The 20,021-nt window shown below is 49.6% G+C and overlaps 1 protein-coding gene across 3 annotated transcripts in view; it reads left to right on the forward strand.

Moving 5' to 3' along the window:
- MVB12B (multivesicular body subunit 12B) overlaps positions 1–4,780 on the forward strand; it is a 56,945-nt gene extending 52,165 nt beyond the window's left edge. For all 3 annotated transcript variants that reach the window (XM_072936762.1, XM_072936756.1, XM_072936761.1), the window contains one exon: positions 334–4,780. In XM_072936762.1, the coding sequence (XP_072792863.1) occupies positions 334–420 (87 nt within the window). In that variant the 3' untranslated portion in view covers positions 421–4,780. The remainder of the gene's footprint in view (positions 1–333) is intronic.
- The last annotated feature ends 15,241 nt before the right edge of the window (positions 4,781–20,021 follow it).

The raw sequence follows: 20,021 nt of genomic DNA on the forward strand, positions 1-20,021 counted from the left end.
CACCCTCTCGCCAGCTAAAAATGTTAATTCTGGTAGCGGCTTGTGTAAACTTGCCAGGGGCAACGTTTCTGACTAGCTGATTTATGGGCAGGATGAGTGTGGTCACGTTTGTGTTAATGCGGGATTTCGGGGCAGGGGATGAGCCCTACCTGGGGAGGTCACTGATGTGGGCTCAGGTGGTTCCTGCAGTTCACCTGGCATGGCCCCGCCTGGCCCAGCGCTTGTCAGGCCCGGTTTTTCTCTCGTTCTGCTTCTTACGCTGTCCCGGCGCGGGCACGGCGGTGCTGTGTGTGGGTCAGCGCTCCAGGTCCCTCTCTCTGCTTTGCCCCGCAGTACGACTACAGCTTCCGGACGGAGCAGAGCGCGGCCGCCCGCCTGCCGCCCAGCCCCACCCGCTGCCCGCCGGTCCCGCCGTCCTGAGGGCCCGGCCGGGGCGGCGGTGCGTGCCTACTACTGAGCAGGACACGGACACGGCGATGGAACCACCCGGCAGGCTCCGTGTCCTGCCACCGCCGCCACCCTGCACACGCCGCTCCGCCCGGGCACCGCGGCCCTGCCCCTGGCAGCTGCCCCCTGCCCGCTGCAGACCCCTCTCCACGTGAGTACGGACCGAGCACTGGGAGCCTGAGCAGCCCCTCGCTCATCCCCACTTGGTAGCCCTGCTGCAGGACAGTCTCAGAATCCAGAGCTGTAGCAAACCCCTGCAAACACGGCCAGGAGCTTGCGGAGCATCGAGAAATTCCTGAAAGGAGCAATGAAAGGCACGGCTGGGTACTGCCACACGAGCTGCCGTGGAGCTGCTGGGCTCTCCACCCCTTGCAGCAGGAGGCTCCTGTGCCACTCGGTCCAGTGCAGAACTCAGCTGCCGTGAATGCCAAGCCCTCTGCCGAGGTCTGGGCACAGAAGTTCCCTGTGGCTGGATCAGCCTCAGACCCACTGTGGTCACAGAGTTTGCTGTAGGCTGCGGGAGCCACGGCCCCTGGCTCTCCCTGGGCACTGGCAGGGTGCCCAAGGTGCACACAGGTCCTGACATGAAGCACCTTCGCTTTGCACAGTGTCCATCTGTCCATACGGATCTAGGGCAGCAAGCATCCCGTGTTTCTTCTGGATGGATGCTGGCAGCGACACCCTGGCAGACCCTGGCTGTGGCCCACTGACCCCGGCCAAGCTGCCTGTGGACCTGCTGACAACTGGGATGCCATCACCTGCCTTTCATTGCAACAGCTCTCTAACTGTTCCCCGCTAGCTGCTAAAAGAAAAGAGATGTGCCTGTTTCCTGGGCATTCATGGGGAAGCACTGAACACTGACTTGGCACGGGATGAGAGTGGGATGCATTAAACCCTGACCTCTGCCTCCCTGTGATCGCTGACCAGGCTTGCTCCCAAGCCAAATGCATGTCTTGGAAAAGTCCATTGCTGTAATAAGTTATTTACAAGTGCCCATCTGACTCGGTGCTGCTCTTTCAAGTCTCTGCTGTAGAACAAAGATACATCATGGCAGCACAATGGCAATTTTGGAGTAAGAGTTTAAATGTACAACTTTTTGTATTGTAAAATACTGATTCCCTGACCCCACTGAAATGCAATTGCTATGGTAACAGTGCTGTTGCTCTCAGCCTGGGTCATACTTGTGCCCTGACCTACTTTGCACTCCCTTGGATTGATCTGGCATTTGCTAGTTGCACAGAGCAGTAACTAACAGCAGTTTTTGTGCTGTCAGCTAATATTTTTTATTTGTGCATAAGTAAAATAATTCTTGTCCAAAGATTCATTGGTTTTAAGGCACCACACTGTATTGCTGGGATAAAGAGCACAAAATACATTTGGGACAGACTTGAGTCCAGATCTTTGCTTCAGCTTCTTCCAATCAGGTAAATCATTTTCTGAAGCTGCGTCTGCGGAGTGGCCATGTGGTTGGAGAGAGAGGCCAGTTTGGTAGCATGTGCATTGGTTTTGGGCAAAAGAGTTAAAGCTGTGCACCAGCTCTGGAGCCCTTGGGTGACCCCCTGGAAATGCTCGTTTACTTGGAGCTCACACCACCATTTTTAGTTGTTATTTATCCTGCAGTAAAGAAAAGCCAGACCTCACTGCCAGGCTTCACAAAGGCCAGATTGATGATGCCGACATCGACAAATGAACATACCATGGCAGCTTGGTCATTCGGCTCAGGTTCACTTCAAGTTCAAATACACTCTATGCCGTAGTGCTGTGCCCATCTCATCCATCTTTTGTCTTTCTATTTTTCTGCTTGTAATTTGTTCTGTAGTTTTCTGTGACATCCGTTTATAGCTTCTCCTGTGGCTCAGTGGTCACGGCAGGTAGGCAGCAGCCGTCTGCAGCAGTGCGTTCCTCACAGCTTTGGGATGAGAGCTGACCTTCCTGTTCACGGTGGAGGAACGGGGGCTGCGGACTAGCACAGGGCACAGCACAGGCTGCAGAGCTGCAGGCAGTGCCTGCCACTGGGAGATTGAGGCAGCTGCCAGGAGTCCCTCCTGCACCCTCCTCTTCCCTGAGGGCAGGCTTGCCTGGCTGCGGACGGGGGCTCAGCAAGGAGCAGGTTCTGAGAGCCACCGAGCCCCACGCTCTGTGCCACACTCCCTGGCTATGTCTGGGAAAGTGGGTGCAGAGCTTCAAGTCCATTATGTAGGAGAGAAGCAGTGCTTTAGTATTTGTACCAGCTGCTGGGTTTGCTCAGCCTTCTTGGAGAAAACGAGCTCAGCTTGCTCTGCAGCGACCTACAGGAAACACTGGATACTTGAAACACTGGCAGGATACGTGGCTGGGACAGGCATCTACATCTTCAGGATATATTTGTATACTTACTTCTCCCTCTCTAACACTGGGCCAGCAAAGCTGCTTCAGGACTCACCTGCCGAGAACCTTGAGAGATGAGTTTGCTCTCCATGGTGTGGTCCTGCACCACGGCGCTGAGGGGACAGCCTGTTTGAAATGCACAGACAGGACAGATGCAGTTCCTGTGGGGCAAACACAATGAAGGTGTTCTGAACAAAGAGCTGCACCTGCTGAGAGCCAGCTGAGCTCTCAGCCCTGCTAGCCACAGGCTGGAAAACTGGGTGATTCCAAAAGGGAGAGGGCTCGGAGCCAGTACTTGGAAGCACAGCGAGACACTGTGCAGGGTGGTTGACTGTGTCAACTTCTCAGCCCACTGATCAGAGGAAGCTTTTTTTATTGCACTGCTGATTTCCCGAGACCAGGGGTGTCAGGTCAGCATTTCCACTGCAAGGTTTTACTGGCTGCTCCGTAACTTCTGTACTCACAGCAGCAAGGCTGGTCCTTGCATCCTTACAGTGAGTCCTCCATGCTGGCACGTGCCATGGCCAGAACCAGCATCTCTGCATCTCCCTCCCTGTCCAAGAGGTGACTGTGGAAGAGTTGGCCCAGGCAGGAAATGTTCAGGGAGTCTGATGTGGATGTTGTCTGGCTGTGGAGAAGCCTTCTGGAGCATAAGGGGAGGGGAGGAGTCAGTGAAAAGCAGCAGAAGTGAATTTGCAGAGCTTTACCAGATGTTCTTGGCTACCTTGCCTGAATTTGTAGAACAAAACTGGTTTCTAGGTAGTTTAATCTTGTGGCTGATGAAGAATTTAGTTTGCCAAATTATTATACATCTGCAACAGAGACAGAAAAGCGGCAGTGAGGGGTTTGCTTACTGTAAAATACGCCTTCTGATGTGAATTCCTAGTGACACGCTGCCTCCTGGATTCCTCACGGCAAGAAGCCGCTCGTGGCCACCCAGGCCAGGCTGTGCTGTCTGCTGTGTTGATCACGGAAAGGCAAGAAGTTAGTCAGAAAGTGATGTAGAGTGTGAACTTCGTGATAAAATTCAAGTGTGAATAGTTGTAGCAGGTGTCTTCCCTTATGGGAGCACCTCATATCTGTAGTTCCGTAGGAGTAAACAGTGTCAGACTTTTCCTGTGACTGTCCTTGCGTGTCCCCGCGGTGTTTGTTGAGGTTTCCTGGGGGCCTCCTGTGCAGTGGGAGGTTGTTGGTAGTCTATAGCATTGGGCTTGTTTGGTTCCCACCCACCACTGCTCCCTCAGTGTCCTGAGCTCTCCAGACTGAACCCGCATGCTGCCGAGCCTGGAGAATTCCTGTCCTGGGCACTGCACATGCCAGGTAGGTGCTGGTGGCACGGGCACCTCCTCTTCTGTGGGGCCCTGGGACCTCCTGGCAGGAGGGAGAGCGGGATACCAGCCCTCACCTCCCCGGGTGACTCTGGGTGAGCCCCAGGAGCCCGGAGAGCTGCTCCTGCTCCTCCCAAAGGGCCGGCACGCCTCGCTGCACCCACAAGATTACCTCAGCCTTGGAGCCTTGAGCAGAGCAGGAGCCCCTGCCAGCAGCGGGGCAGCCGGGGCGCAGCCAGCCCAGCCTCACCGCCCGGGCTGCCCTGCAGGAGGGGAGAGCTGCTCCTCCGCTCACAAACCAGCTCTGTGAGGTGCTGCTCGGTCCATCCACCACAGGGAAGCCAAACACTTCGGGTATTCCGCTCGTTTGTTGTGAAATTGTTTCCTAACAGCAACAGGTTTAAATGTCATCGTACAAATGGCAGAGAGAAACCTTTTATGCAGTTGCAAAGTGGTTTTCTAAAATGGTTGGGTTACTGAAAGTGATTTTATTGTGCATTAATCTTATGAATGTTACTATGTTTTATATTTATTTTAGATGACCCTCCTGTATTTTACAAAGGGAAGTTTCATTGTGTGATAACTCCGTCTGTATTCTTAATATAATTTGTTAAATGAAACTTGTTTTAATCAGATAATTCTGTGTGCTTTTGTATTTTAATTTTCTGAATGAAACAACTACCTGGATCAGAAGAGTGAAATACAAAGGTGGCAACACGATTCCCCATAGGGAATGTGCTCTTGTTTGTGGGCTTTTTTCCTTGGAAATTGGATCTAAAAAGCCTTGGAAAATGTGTCCAAAATGTCTTGCCCTACAGGTGTGCTGCCCAGTGAAAACAGGCGTGTTTTGTGGGGCAGGACTGGGTGAAGCCTGGCAGGAGCAATCTCAGCAGAGCGGCGGTGCTGGCAGGGCCGAGGGCAGCGCTGTCGCGGGCAGCCCGTGCCACCCGGGCTCAGCCCGTGGCCACACGGCAGCAGAGCGGGCTGGCACCTCGCGGCTGGGGCAGCAGCCCTGAGGAAATGGGCTGCTCAGCCAGGGGGAGGCTAACACTGCACTACACTGAAAATTGTTTTTCTTTGGGCTAAATTATTATTCTTCTGAACTTGACCCAAGCTAGTGGTGCACAATCTGACCTCTGGCATCTTCTCACCCCAGACAGTATTTCTGTCTCGCTTATTTTGAGTGCTCTTTGAATTAAGGGAGATTAATACCCAAGTTCCCGACATTCTCTTCAGGCATATGTTTTTATAACCTTTTGAAAGCAGTACCACTTGTTCCACAAAAAACTCAGAAGCAGCATCTTGTGGCTGCCGTGGGAGCTGTCACCGGCACCTGATTGAATGTCCTGCCTGGGGAGGAGGTGCCGTGGGGAGGACATAAACCAGAGTGGGCCCAGCCCGTGCCAGCCCGGGGCAGCAGGCAGGCGTGGAGCTCCCAGAGCCGGGGCTGTGCTGCTCCAGCATCTCTTCAGCTGCTGCCACGGGCTGTGGGCTCAGTCCTGTGGCACAGCACACCCTGGAAGTGCTGCCAGGCCTGGCCAGGAGAGCCCTCATCCCCCAGCACTGGGGCTGGAGCTGGCTGACATCCATCATTCACAGAATTTGGTTTCTAAGGAAAATTTCTGATTTCTTTTGCTCTGTTTAAAGCAAAAACTCTCAAAAGCTCTCAAAGCTCTCCCGCTTTGAGACGTGGGAGCAGCGGTTTGTCTCTGGAGAGGTGACTTGTGGCCCTTCCTGTCCCAAGGAAATCCTCCCAGTGCCTGAGGGGAGCAGCAGGCGCTGGGGCTGGGGGCGGCTGGCACAGTCCCTGTGTCACCAGAGGGTTCTTTTGGGCTTTGTGAGCCGGTGGCTTTGGTGGTGTTTTGTTTTCTTTTCTCCTCTCCCTCCTACAGCTTTAAAAATTAACTTGCCTGGGGAGTTTCTCAAAATCTCTGGAATGATGGATAAGCCATGTAACTGATTGTCATGGCCCTAGGGAGGATAAACATCTTCTGCAGTTTAAAATAAAACCTCCTCGCTCCCTGGTTAATAAGTGTTGAAAGAAGCACAAACAGAGCTAACACAGGATTTCCATGACTAACAAGATGACCACATCAGTGAATGTTGTTTGGGGTTAAAAATGACTCAGCTTTTGCTTCCCTTGGGTAAGAAGTTTTATCCCAGTGCAGGAAAAGCTGCCAACAGCACTTTGAAGCTCTGGCAAACATGATGGAGCCAGGATTGTGAACTGGGAAGTGTTTGAATGCCGGGTTAAAAAAACCCTCATAAACTCTGCTCCATGTGTGCGGATTTCTGGAAGATAAAGGAGCCCACAGCTTCATCCAGCTTGTGCTGACTCTTTTCTTTTCAAAAGCCTTTTCAGATGTTTTCACTTTTCTGCTTGCTTTGTTGAAAGATGTAAAAATTTAAGACAACCACAAAGTAAACATTTCAAAACTTTCTAGTCTGAAAATTAGTGACATTTTCAAAATCCCTCAAATTCCATTTCAGCACTATCAGAAATGAAGATGTTTGGGGTTTTTTTGATTGGCAAATTTTCCAGGCAGGTTTTTGTTTATTGATAACTTTTTATTTTTCAAAGAAAATAGATTTATTATTCAGTAGAAACACTAGATAAGTCGATGTCTTGTCAAAATCAAGCAGGTTTTCTTTATTAGAGTGAAATAGTAATGAACTCATCTGCTTCTAATATTTATAAAGAGTAGGGAAGGCCATTAATTCTGCTTCTTGTGAATAAAACCATCTGTGATTTCTTTCCATTTGATGTGTTTTGGTTTTAATATACATTTTTCACAAATAAGTGTAGTGATTTTTTGTGAAAATGTCACATTCAGAATCTCATAAAGAAGGAACGCAAGGAGGGGGAAACGAAATGTTTTGTTAGCTCAGTAATTTCTCACCTTGCACAGAGAGTAAAATTCCTGCCAACTTTAACACATTAGGCGACAGAATTACATGTTCAGCTCTAATGCAATCCATGACATGGAACAAGGCAAACAGAGGATGTTTGGAAGTTTGTTTTCCTTTGGGAATCACACAGCACATTTAACTTAATCTGTCCTGACACTTGAATTATAACATGAGCTTCTTTAGGGAAGCAGAATGGTAGATGCCTCTTTTTAAAGCAAAGCAGAAGTTAATAAAATGGGCAACACGTCGAGGAGAAAAAGCCCAAATGAACCATTGTGCGATTCTCAGAGCAAATGGGCTCTACTCTGGGGTTTTTCCACTAGAAATGCTGGAAATCTTGAGGCATCCTTCTGCTGAGGGTGAAATTTGACCTCTAGAATTTTACTCGATTAAAGCAAAAGCTACAAGAATGCCCCAAGTGAGACCACTTTGTAGTTGGACTTGTGAGTGTTCGATCTTAAATTAAACTGCGTATCCCTCCAGCTGCTCTGCCAGGATTTATTTCACAATCTCCCCAGCAGCTGGTGCGTTGGAGACTGTACTGTGCTGCAGCTGTACCTGTGTACCTGAGCTGTCCCTGTGGGGGAAGGAGCTCCTCTGCTCCCAGCCACACAGCCCAAGCACCCCGGGCGTTCTCTGGGGGCCTGCAATGCCAATGGGGCTGTCACTGCCATCTGCTCCACTGGGTTGGCTCCAGTTACAGATTTTAAGGCCCAAATTTAATGTCCATGTCCAACAGGATCAAAGCAGATCCTTGGAGGTTCCTCTGAGTGAAGAAACCTGAAATCAAGTAGCAGATGTCCTCACCTGAAGCCCAGAACTCCAGGTGCTCTAGAGCAGGGCAGGTACTCTCCTGAGGAGGGAAAGGCAATGCCAGTTTTATCACTGAAAAAATTATTAATCTGGTTGTTTCGCAGCTACCTGTTTGCAGAGATAGGAGAAGGCTGTGCTCTTCTTCTGGGGGAGTTTTCACACCTATGCCAGGCAAGTAAGTCTGCTCACTGGTTTGCTTTTATTTTATAGTATTTATCATTTGTAATTTAGCATTTAATCTGCTGTTGAACAACAAAGATACTGATCTGTCCCAAACTTTTTTTTTTTTTTTTCACCAAATTGAACAACACTGTCAGCTGAACAAAAAACAAAATCTGATTTTCATTCTTTAAAAAGCTTGACCAAGTAGTTTTCAAGCAGAGGGCTTGGGCCAGGTTTGGATGGGTTTGCACAGGTTCCACACTGCTGGTCTGGGCTCAGCCCCACAGTGGGTGCTGGGGAGGGATGCTCTGCCCCAGCCATGGACCCTCTGCGGGTCCCCGCTGAGACAGAAACATCAAAATGGGGCTTCAAATGGGAACAAGGAAAATCCACACTGCATATCAAGAAAACTTCCTGAAGGGGAAGTAGGTGAGGCCTGGGAGGCTGGAGAGTCTCCATCAGTCTTTGCCAAATACGCGCTGGGAGGGGGAGTGAGGCTGGAGCTCCGCAGTGTCCATGAGTGGATCCTCCTTCCCCTGGCTCTGCCCTTCCTCAGGGAGCACCCGCGACTGTTCCCACAGTCATGGCACAGGGCTTTGGGTTGTTGGGGTTTGCTGGGGGAGGCTGGCTCCAAAGCTACTGAAGAGTCAAGACACAGGGAGCCCAGGAAGCAGTAATGCTGTGAGGTCATTTCAGCGGAATTCCCCGGCAGGGGAGTGCTCCGGCCAGGGTCCTTATTCAAACACAAGGCAAGAAGCCCATGGGGTTATTTCCTGTTGGGTGTCCCACAGGAGCATGACAGGAGTTGATTTGGGATGCATCACGCGAAAAGCAGAGGCAAGGGGTGAGCGGAGTGGGGAGGGAGAGCGGGAGTGACCAGGACAGCCCTGTGCCAGAAATGTGGTGGTGACTATTCTGTAGTGACAAACGAGTTCCCCCTGCTCAGGGCAAAGCTGTCATGTCCATGGGCTGGGCCAAGGACTGGCAAAACCCGGGAGTACCAACTTGGGCATAAATGAGGAACAGTTTCATGAGCTCTGGAGGCCACAGGGGTGGCTTCCTGTGACTGACTTCTCTGGATTACACAAAGACTTCCTGCTTTTCCCACCGGCACGTAGCCCTGTTCCCACAGTCCCCAGCAAGGACCTGTCATGGGTGGCAGAAGCCAGTCAATGGACTCAAAAGCCCTTAATGCAAGCGTTTTCCCTGTTCTAACTCTAAATTCCTCTTTCTGTCCAAATTCCTACTCATATGAAACTTTTAGGAACTTAATTATCCTTGAGACTTCTACCTCTTTGTGAAATCTGGTTTAAATCAGTAAAGAAAAGAGTTCAAAGTTATTGGGCAGGACAGGCAGACAGACAAGCACACAGGGATCACAGGAACCTTGTTTTCATAGGAAACTAGATTAAAAAAATCCCACAGCAGTTACCAGCCCCTTTGGTGGCACGCCTGCCTCAGGCCCGCGCAGGGCGATGGTTGGGGGTGCTGGGGCACAGGCAGCTGGGATTGTGCTTTTTGGGAAGGGAGGGGGCTGGTTGCTGATCCTGCCTCCTCCAGCCGGGCTTGGCTGGGCAGTGGCGCTGGCAGCAGCGATTCTGCAGCCTGTCTGCTTCTCCCAGCTGGATGCAGATTCATGACATCCCTGCTCACTTTGGCATGCAAACCTGTACCTAATTTCTTCTGAAACGGGCCCTGAGGAAGTCAGCAGATGTTATTATTAAAGCATTGAGCATCAGCAGCTCCCGAGATATTGTCAGTCTGTTAATGAGCTGATCAAACTGGGGAATGCAAGGGCTTTCCCTACTTCTTAATAAGGAAAATAAGACCTCCAAGGTTAAAAGACTTCATTTAAACTGCACTAAGTTTATAGGTTGCGAAATGTTCTTTAATCAGTTTATTCTTAGAAGGCCCTAACTGCCCGTGAACAGGAGTAGACATCTTAAATGATCCCACAAGAGCACAGCCACTCTGTCTTGGTGGGGTTTGCTGGCATTTTGCTCCCTTAGTCTCCTTAACTAGCCTTTTCCATGCACCTTCTGCAATTCTTTTGTGAACATTTTGTGCATCATTACCCACAGCTCTCCCCCAAGACTCCTGATGATCTGTGAATTATTAGGTTTTGCTGTTTGAAAGTTAAACTGATTTTCCTATCAATATATTTGTATTTGCAATTTTCCAAATCTTAAATCCCAACATTGTCCCAAGGCTATAGGAGACACCAGGTGTACAAATGAGCCAGAAATATCCTGAATTAGACACCTCCCTGCACCTCTCTGTGTTCTCCCTTGCTCTGAGCCTCTCCGTACCTGCGGACCTCTAGATTCTGTTCTAGAAGCAGTGGCTCATGGAGAACCCACTTTGCTGGCTTTTCTCTTAATCCGATACTATCTGGAAGTCTACTTGGGGTTTTCCACCTGCAGGGATGTTTAGAATTTGGACACCAGTGATATTGATATTAGAGTAAATTGGTAACAGCTAGAAGTTGAAAGAAAACATCTATTATTTCTACAGGAGCAGAGTAGCATGAAATGCCTAAATGGTGCCTTGCCACCACTATCACTCACCTGAGATAGGTCCAAGAACAAGCTGAAGAACTTTTGTCCTGGAGAACTTCATTATACCCAAATTGACAACAGGTAAACAGCTGCCAAGGAATGATCAGAGAAGGAGAATACAGAGAAGGCCCCTTTAATTCTCTCCATCTGCTCCGTGGTGCAAGTGGGAAGGAGAACACAAAGGTGAGGCCCCGTGTCCCATGTCCTGCAGTCCCTCCTGCAGGAGCTGGCCTTGTGTGGTTGTGGGCAGCCTACCCCTGCCCAAGGGGGACTCCCAGGTGCTCAGCAGCACTTCCTCCTCACCATGGATCACTGAGCTCACACCCATGCCATGATTTATTCCAGCATGGACATATTTATATATCTGATAAGCAGTGCCTGCTATAAATATGTCCATGCTCTCCCTTTTGCTATGCACCAGTGAGGAAGGGGCATGTTGTGATAAATTGACCCTGAAATATGGTGCATGTGCATGGTTTTAAAGACTGGAAGGATCGGGTCAGTTTGGTGTCTCTCTGCTGTGGTTCAATTAGTTATTTTTAAAGGCATCTGCTGAACTGTGGCTTCCAGGGTACATTTCCAGAATTACCAATATGTTTAACCCTAACGTGTGTCACTTGGCAAAACTTTATGAGCACTAATAAACAAAAAGGCCCTGAACTACATCTCAGCATCAAAGCAGACCTATTCTTCCCCTGCTGTGGCCCTGCCATGGCCAGTGAGGGCAGGGCCGTGCCCTGGCAGGGGAGACGTTGGATCAGCATCCGCTGATGCTCTGGCATCCACTGCTTCCCCCACAGGGAGAGCAGCATCGCAGGGCAGCCAAGCCCAGTGTCCACTTCTGCACAGCCTGCTCAAGACCTCCAGGAACCCACAGCCTTTCTGACCAGGACCACTCCCCCAGACTTGCAGACTTGTGGTCTGCAAGTGCCCTTTCACAATCCTGGGTCATTTCTACTGACTTCAAATGGTAACGTGGAGCAGAGAAATAATAAACTTGAAAAGAGTCAGTGGGAAGCAACTCCCACTGGTTCACACAGCAGTCTAGAACTGTGTCTGCTGTGGAGGAGGATGAAGGGCACTGACAGCCAGCATGTCTGGGAGTCACACCGAAGCCAGTGTGACCAGGTGAAACTGGTTAAGTGCCAGGCTGCATGATCAGGTCCCAGCTGGTGACAAAAAGATGCACCTGTACATTAGCCCTTTTTCATAATTTCCCTCAGATCTGGAGTCCAGCAGCAGGTCTGACTTTGAGCTTCTGCTACTGCCTGCCACTTCTCCCAAACTGTGAGTATCAGCTATGTATTTTTTCATCTTTCAGAAGAAGTTTATAATTAGGCTGGAATTCTTCAGGCAGAGGCAAAGGCCATGCTGGTTTGGGTTAGATTGTTTTGTTAAATTTTGAAGAAAACTGTTCTTCATTAAGGAATACGTGCTGGTTTCCAGAGGATGGCTGAGACCTTCCCTTCTCTAGTATTCGGTCTTGTGCAGTTCTAAACTTGAGTTTCTTTTCTATTTAAATATTTAAAGCCTGTCTTTGCTTCTGTTTTCACAAAACCTGAACTGGGCTGGAGGGGTGCCACAGACTGGAAGCAGAAGCTGGGCCAGTGCAGTTTGATGTGGCCGTGGCTGTACAAGCACTGACCATGTGTGTGGCAGGGCCTGAGCAGCCCAGGAGGGGTTGTCAGAAATGTTAGGAAGAGAAAGTTCATTTTCTGAGAAGTTTTGAGTGGTTGGTTGTCTCTGCACAGGGCAGAGCAAGAATCTCAGTGGGTGAATGGGGTGAGCTGGGCTCTGCTGCCGTGTGTGTGGGGAGCTGGCTGCCCTTTCTCTGTTGTGCCATTGTCTGTTTGGCCTGGGCCTGAGCTGTGTTTGAACAGCAGCACTCTGGTATCTGTGGCCAAAAAGTTACCCTTTCGGCTGTGTGTTGTACTTTTATTTTGTAAAATGTCTTTCAACTTCAGCGGTGTTGCTGCCCCCGGCTCTGCAGAGCCCAGTGAGCCGTGCGTGTAGCCCAGCTGCTGGTGGGCGAGCCCAGGGCGGTGGTTTTTCACCCAGCCCGTCAGTGTTGGTGAGATGTGCTGCCTCGGGCCGCAGGGAGGGTCAGACACAGCAAGGCCCGAGCCCCAGGGAGCTCCGGAGGTCAGAGGCTCGGCCCGGGCAGCGCTGGCTCTGGGAAAGCCGGAGCAGGGAAAGCCGGAGCAGGGAAAGCAGGCCTTGCTCGGGAAAGTTGGAGCAGGGAAAGCCGGAGCAGGGAAAGCAGCCCTTGCTCGGGAAAGCCGGAGAAGGGAAAGCCGGAGCAGGGAAAGCCGGAGCAGGGAAAGCCGGAGCAGGGAAAGCAGCCCTTGCTCCCACCCCAAGGCCGGCCGTGGGCTCCATCAGCAGGCCGTGGGTTCCGGGTGGGAGCCTGTCCTGCAGACTGCGTCCCTAGAGAGGAAGAGCAGCAGAGAGGGGCAGGACTGCTGCTGTTGCTGCTGCGAGTAGAGAAATGCCCTTCCCACAGCCAGGCCAGCAGCCTGGGAGCCTGGTGGGGCCGCGCCTGGCCCGGGGCCCGTCCTGGAGCTGTCCCGGTGCCGCCGCACTGGGGCCAGAGCCTCTGCTGGGAGCACCGTGCCAGCCCTGACCCTGTGCCCCCGAAACACGGCCTGGGCAAGGGGCCGGCCATGGACTCATTACAAGCATTTTCACCCCAAAAAAATCAGAAAAGGTTAAAGCAGCCACTGTGCGCTCTCCTGGTAAAACCCCGCCTAACGTGTTGCTGGTTTGTTTGTTGAGTCACCAAAACTTTAGAAAACATGAAAGCACTTCGTGTGACTAAAAAGAATACTAGGTACAGGCTTATTTCTGTGTCTACAGAACTATTTTGGAAGAAAGAATGTTATTATTTAAAAAAAAAAATCAAGACAGAGTATTTTTTCATAACAAAACCAAAAGGAAAGTAGTGCAGCTTTGGACAAATTAGAAACAGGCTTGAGTATTACACTTTACATGGATGGTACTCGGGTATTAATCCATTAAAGTAATCAAAAGAGCTTAAATAAGAATCTGAAGGCTGCAATATATATGTCAATGAACAAGCTGTAAAACTTCCTGAAAAGGTGATTTCAAAGCCATATTGTCCAAGCTTGGCAAATTGCATATTTAATTATTTTGTCAGTCCCTCTTTCTACTCTAATCTTTTGGTGAAATACCTTTAGACATATGAAATCAGTTAAGATAATTAGGGTATGATGGAATTAGGTGTTACTTGATTTTTAAGAAAGATACCATCCTCTGCCTTGGTATAAAATGTGTGCAGACCCCAAAAGCTGGACTGTATTGTAATGTTTTCTTTTCTATAAAGATCAAAGGTCTCCAGCCCCTTTCAAGATGTTTGCAGAATTTGTTTCCTAATTATCCCACATTTACTTATTTGTGTGCTGGGACATCAGAGTTAACTCTTTGATTGTAAAGATGAGATGGGACCTTCCTCCAGATGACTGGGGCCAGCAAAGCCTTGCATCTCAAAATTGTTTTTCAGATGACGTGGCTGCCTCAGTTCTGAGGTTCTGGTGTGGTTTAGGATAGATGAGGTGTTGTGTTTGCTTGATTTTAATACCCCAGTCATCTACAGCAAAGATTTGGTTTTCTGTAGTAAGAGTTTACACCTTCATTAATATCCTTTACAAGTTTACAAACTCTCAGTAAACAACAGTAAACTATTTAGGCTTTGATTTTTCTGGGGGTTGGAACTGTTTTCACCAAACCTTTATGGTCTTTCCATGATGTGGAGCCTGAGTTTCTTCAGCAGAAGTTTCTATAAAAGTTTTGAAATTAGAATTTCTTGGCTCACTTCATTGACTTTATTTTTCCCCCATCTAGAGAGATATAAAAGACTGACAGGACACCCCAGAAATGTGAAAACAGGCTGTAAGTTTTGCAGTTTCAGTTGTGAAGTTACAAAAATAAAATTGATTAGAATAGCATGAAATCTATAAAATAAAAAGTAAAACGTTTATAGGGGAAGTCTAATATGAAACATTTTTTAAAAATGTGTTTTATTTACTTTTTATACATTTCATTTCTCATATTCTTTTGAACTTTTTTGAATCTTCTCATATGTTTCCTAATTACATTTGCCTCTCTGACTCCTGTCTGTGTTTTCCTCAGCACAGAGGGGCTGAGTGTTTGTCTTGGTTTGCGTTTGCTTCTTTCCTTTGAAAAAGAAACAGGCTGCATCAAGCTTTCCTGGGGGTGCATTTGCAATGGCAGCACCGGGGCTCAGCGCTCACAGGGCGATGAGGAGGGTTGTGATAACAGGTGAGGGATGTGCCTGCCTGCGCAGAGCTCAGCCTGGGACCCCGCAGCGCCCAGAATACCCGTGGCTCTTTTGGGGGAAGGTGCTGACAAGATAAGCTGTTTTCCTCTGGTGAAGTCCTGCTGCCTGCTTTGGTTCGGGACGCGAGGAAGAGGAGGGCAGCGGGTTCTGTCCCGTGTGTCGCACCGCTGCCCGAGCGGGGCCGGGCTCCGTGTCCGTGTCCGTGCCGGGGGCTGGTCGTGCCCAGCACCTGCTGCCCGGGGTGCGGCGCTGGGGCTTTCTCCGCTCTCCCCCGGGCCAGCAGGGTCCCCCGGCACAGCCGCACGGCCCCAGCCCCGCTGCTGTCCCCGGCGGGGCCCGGTGCGTTCCCTGGGGCCGGGGTCCCGGTGCGTTCCCTGGGGCCGGGGTCCCGGTGCGTTCCCCGGGGCCGGGGTCCCGGTGCGTTCCCCGGGGCCGGGGTCCCGGTGCGTTCCCCGGGCCGGGGTCCCGGTGCGTTCCCCGGGGCCGGGGTCCCGGTGCGTTCCCTGGGGCCGGGTCCCGGTGCGTTCCCGGGGCCGGGGTCCCGGTGCGTTCCCTGGGGCCGGGGTCCCGGTGCGTTCCCGGGGCCGGGGTCCCGGTGCGTTCCCGGGGCCGGGGTCCCGGTTCGTTCCCTGGGGCCGGGTCCCGGTGCGTTCCCCGGGCCGGGACCGGCATCCCGGCGCTGGGCTGCCCTGGCTGGCCGCGCCCGAAGCCGCCCTGGCGTGCTCCCTCTCCGTGCCTCGCTCGGCCGCGGAGCTGCGCGGAGGGTGCGGGACGGGAGCGGGGCCGGTGCCGGTGCGGAGGGAGCAGCCCCTGAGCGCTTCCCGGGCTGTGTACGGCCCCCGCCCGGAGCCCGGCCACCCCCGGCCACCCCCGGGTCCGGTGCCGTCCCTCGGCCCCGGGCAGAGCCCGGCACGCAGCTCCGAGCCCGCTGGGGCTGCGCTCGGCTGACCCATGTCCTTAAATGCCTGCCTGACTTCTGCCGGGCTATTTATTTCTTTGCCATCTTAGCTCAGGTGTGAGGTTACTTATTGTGGGTTTTTTCCCCTCTGCTTTTAAAATTCGGGGAGATTTCCTTTAGAATTCACCACTTCAGTCTTTACTCTCAGATTTGTGTTTTGTTAATTTTCCCCCCTAGGTATTTATTATTTATTCACATAGGATTCTAAATTTCTCTCTTTCACACACTTTGATAGGAGTAGTTTTCTTCCTCAGAAATCAGTTTATTAGTCACCTTCTCAACACCCCACAAGAAGTCAGTATCCATTTCAATATTTAGTTTGTTATAATTGACTTCAGTAACATCACAGCTGAGTTTTTTACATTATGTACCCAGCTCAGAAAAATGCTGGGGAAAAGGTGGGATTTTTTAAATTAAACATGCACTAAAATACATCTCAGATTTCAACAGCCATTAATAAATATTTGGGGTGATGCTCTGGATTGAGTGCATATCCTTCAGTCTCTTCTGGGCTCAACATTTAAGTTCTTAGTTTTGCATAAAATTACAGGATTTTTTTTTAATGCCCAAATTTGAAATGAAAAAGCATCTTGGGTGTCATAGTCATAGGCTCGTTAAAGATCAAGAGGTCTCCTATGCACTTGGGTAAAAATTTTAACTTAACTTGAACTTTTAAATGTCACAGGAGCTTTTGAAACAGTTTACCCGGTGTTTCAACCAGAGGCTCATTGAGGGGATGTGGTGCTGCTCTGGCAGCTGCTCCTGGTGCCTGCAGAAGAGACACTGAGGGGTTTCAGGCCAATTTGATCTAATCTCATCCTGGAGATTTCTGCTCTGAGCTGCTTGAGGTATCCAGAGCTGTTTATTTGGCTTCTGGCTGCAGTTTTGCCCTGATACCTCTTTACTGGAAAACCACATTTAGAAAGGGGAAAAAAAAAATAAGAGGATGTGGGAGAGGAAGGAAATACAAAGAGATTTTACTGAAGAACTTGTATAAATTCTGGATTTTGAAACTAAACTCAGAAATTCCTCAAAGAAAAACTCTGTTGTATCGCCATGAATTGCAACACAGAGCGTGAACTCCCAGCTCCTGAATGAGCACAGGGAACTGGCAAAAGCAGCTGCTTGAAGAGCAAACAGCTGCAGCACACAGGATGCTGCTGCTGGATGTGCGGGTTTCACTTGTGGTAATTACTGTGATGAGCAGAATAGTCCTCGGCAATCAGCATCCTTGGGAAACCATAGATACAGCTCTGTTCACATGGCGTTAAAAAATAATTTTCAAAGCCATTTAAACACCTAAGGTATGCTATTACTGGTAAGAATTAAATTAAACCTTTACTACATTCTAAATCAATTAATAACATATATTAATAACATACATTAATTCTATGAAAGGTCTTACCCAGATAACTCCCTACTGAGGAAAAGGAGATGCCATGCTCCGTTCCCTGTCCTTTTGCCTGCTGTTCATTCATTGCAATTTTTGCTGCAGCTTTAGCCAAAGCAGCTAGGAGCCTGTTTGGATATATATCTGAAATCCAGCTCACACTTTGGGCTAAGCTGGTGGAACACAACTAGAAACAGGAGCATTTACCTTGCTGTGCTTAGCGGCAGCGGTGCCCGAGGTGCAGGCTCGGAGCGGTGCCCGGTGCCGCCGGAGAAGCCCGTGGAGGATTAGGGTGTGCTCAGCCTCTCCTCAGACAGGTGCACAAACACTTCCCCCTTTTAGGTGCTACCTGCTCTTTACTGGACGTTTATTACAAGTCGATGCAATTTCACAAAGCACCTGCATGCAATAAAACCCTATTACATGTGTGAGGCCTTAAGGAAATTAACGGTTCCTCCCTAGGGATGCATATTTTGTTAAGATGTTTATTACAGATGAAGTGGTCCTGGGGTAAAACATTAACAAGTTGTAGAGTGATAAAAGGAATTTTATCATTTCTCAGTGACATAAATAGGAAGAAACCTTTAACTAAATCTATAAAATTCCTGTTTCCTAATGAATTTGCTTTAACTATTTATTAACTGGATAAACTTATACAGGCTGCAATTTGGATTTTTTCTTTCTCATCCCCTCCCAAAACCTAAGCAGAAGGCATTGTCTATGAACTGATGTGAGCTCTGGTGTGCTAAAAAAAAAAAACTTTAGATCAATAACTTTGTTTTTTTTAAAGCAATTCTGTTCCTCTGTGGGTTTAAAGGCAGGGCCCTAAAACTCAGCTCATTCTTGTAATACTGATTTTAGAATTAAATGCAACATTAAAATTCTGTGTTATAATAATTCTAACTCATATTACTGAAGTCACATGTTATATTTTAGGGTTCAGTCCCAAGAATTTATTTTTGGTTGCCATTCTTTTTTTTTAGCACCGTATTAATGAAGTTTGCTCTTTACCATTATTAGAGATGAAAGCAGGAGCACTGCTTTGGACTGAGAATGCTCCATCTAATTGAATTATATGAATGTAGTTAAATGTCTACTTCAGAAAGGCCATATTCACTTTCAAGATTAGTTACTCCAAGAGTTAATGGCCTATTTAAGCAACATAGTCCAAGAGCCAAACACAGGTGGGCTGTGTTAATAACTTTATTTAAACCGTTTTTTCCCCTTTTGAGAGGCACAAGCCATCCATTAATGCATTCATTAGAGTTTATGGCATAGTTCTGCTTTTCTCCTAATGACACTATCCAGACTCAAACTTGCTTGGCTAATTTAGCCCAGCTGCCCTTTGCCTCTCAGCAACAGGTCCCTTGTTCTTCAGTCATACGGGCTGAAGTGTCATGATGATTAGTTTTTAGTCATTGCTGCCCTTTGCAATATTGTTTTGTGTTTTCTCTGCATCAGAATTTACTTTTTCTTCAGACTTTTTGCTGAAGGTTTGTGTGCAGCAGCTGTTGGAAGGGGCATGGTGGTGCAGAGGCATCGCCTCGCTGCAGCCCTCGCATTCCAATGTGATTGAACATTGTGGTTTATGACTTGACTCTGACCAAACAAGCTCACAGGTTTTAATATCCAGCTCTGCCAAAGGTATTTGTGGAAGTTCCTCACAACTGCAGCATCTGAGCTTGCCTGGACTTTGCAGTTTTAAGTCTGATCCAAATATGCCTCTTACTGATGTCATTAGAGCTGTAAAATGTGTGGCTGCATACAGAAGTGCCTGTTTCCTCCAGTAGCTGCTGTGGAGGTGACCTGTGTGTGTTTAGTAATGAATTCCCCAGGTACTAATGAACATCACAACAAATCAGAATGGCCAATGCATCACTGGGAGAGGAAAATCCAGGGTGGGTCAGACTCTGCTCCGGCAGCTCCTGACACTTGCAGAGTTTATTTTGGAATATTGAATCAGTTTGGGTGTGCGTGTCTGATGTTTCTGGGAGTGCTGTGTTAGCTGTTGGCTTCCAGTGTGCAATATCACCTCTGGCAAACTTGTACAAACAGTGGGAGTGGCCTTGGCTGTCATGAGATACTGGACCAGCCAGACCTGAGCAGCCCACTGTGATCCTGGCCAGACCTCGGGATCACAGTGCCACTGAACTCCGGCGAGCACAGGGATGAGTGTTCCTTGGTGCTTCCTGACAGATGGATTTGTAGGAAATATCGGCTTGGAACACTTCTGTACCTGCACCTAGCACTAAGTAGCACAACTTCAGTAGGAGGCAGTGATGCTGCAGGTATGACGTTGTTACTTCTGCACGAGCTGCAGGAATTCCCTGCAGGCTCTACACTCACAAACTGCTGTGTAAAGGTGTTTCCCCTTACTGGTCTTTAAAGTGGTACCCGTGCATCTAATCATCATTATCTTCGTCACTATCTCCCTTGCCCATTGATCGCTCCCTTCATTACGTGCTTGCGAGTGATGCTGTAGGGTGTGTTCTGCCTGGGCAGGGCTGCAGTGCGCCGGCCTTTCTCTGCCGGGGAGTGGGGTGCCCTGTCCCGTCCCCCTCCCCGTCCCCCTCCCCGTCCCCCTCCCCGTCCCCCTCCCCGTCCCCCTCCCCGTCCCTGTCCCGTTCCTGTCCCGTTCCTGTCCCGTCCGTGCCCTGGAGCGGCGCCGCCCGCGCGTGTCCCGGCGCGGCCGCTAGAGGGCGCGCGGGGGCGCCGTGCGGAGCCCGGGGCGCGGCCCCGGCGGCGTCACCTGCGCGGAACCGAACCCGAA

The sequence above is a fragment of the Taeniopygia guttata genome, chromosome 17 (assembly GCF_048771995.1).
Source record: "Taeniopygia guttata chromosome 17, bTaeGut7.mat, whole genome shotgun sequence".
NCBI lineage: Eukaryota > Metazoa > Chordata > Aves > Passeriformes > Estrildidae > Taeniopygia > Taeniopygia guttata.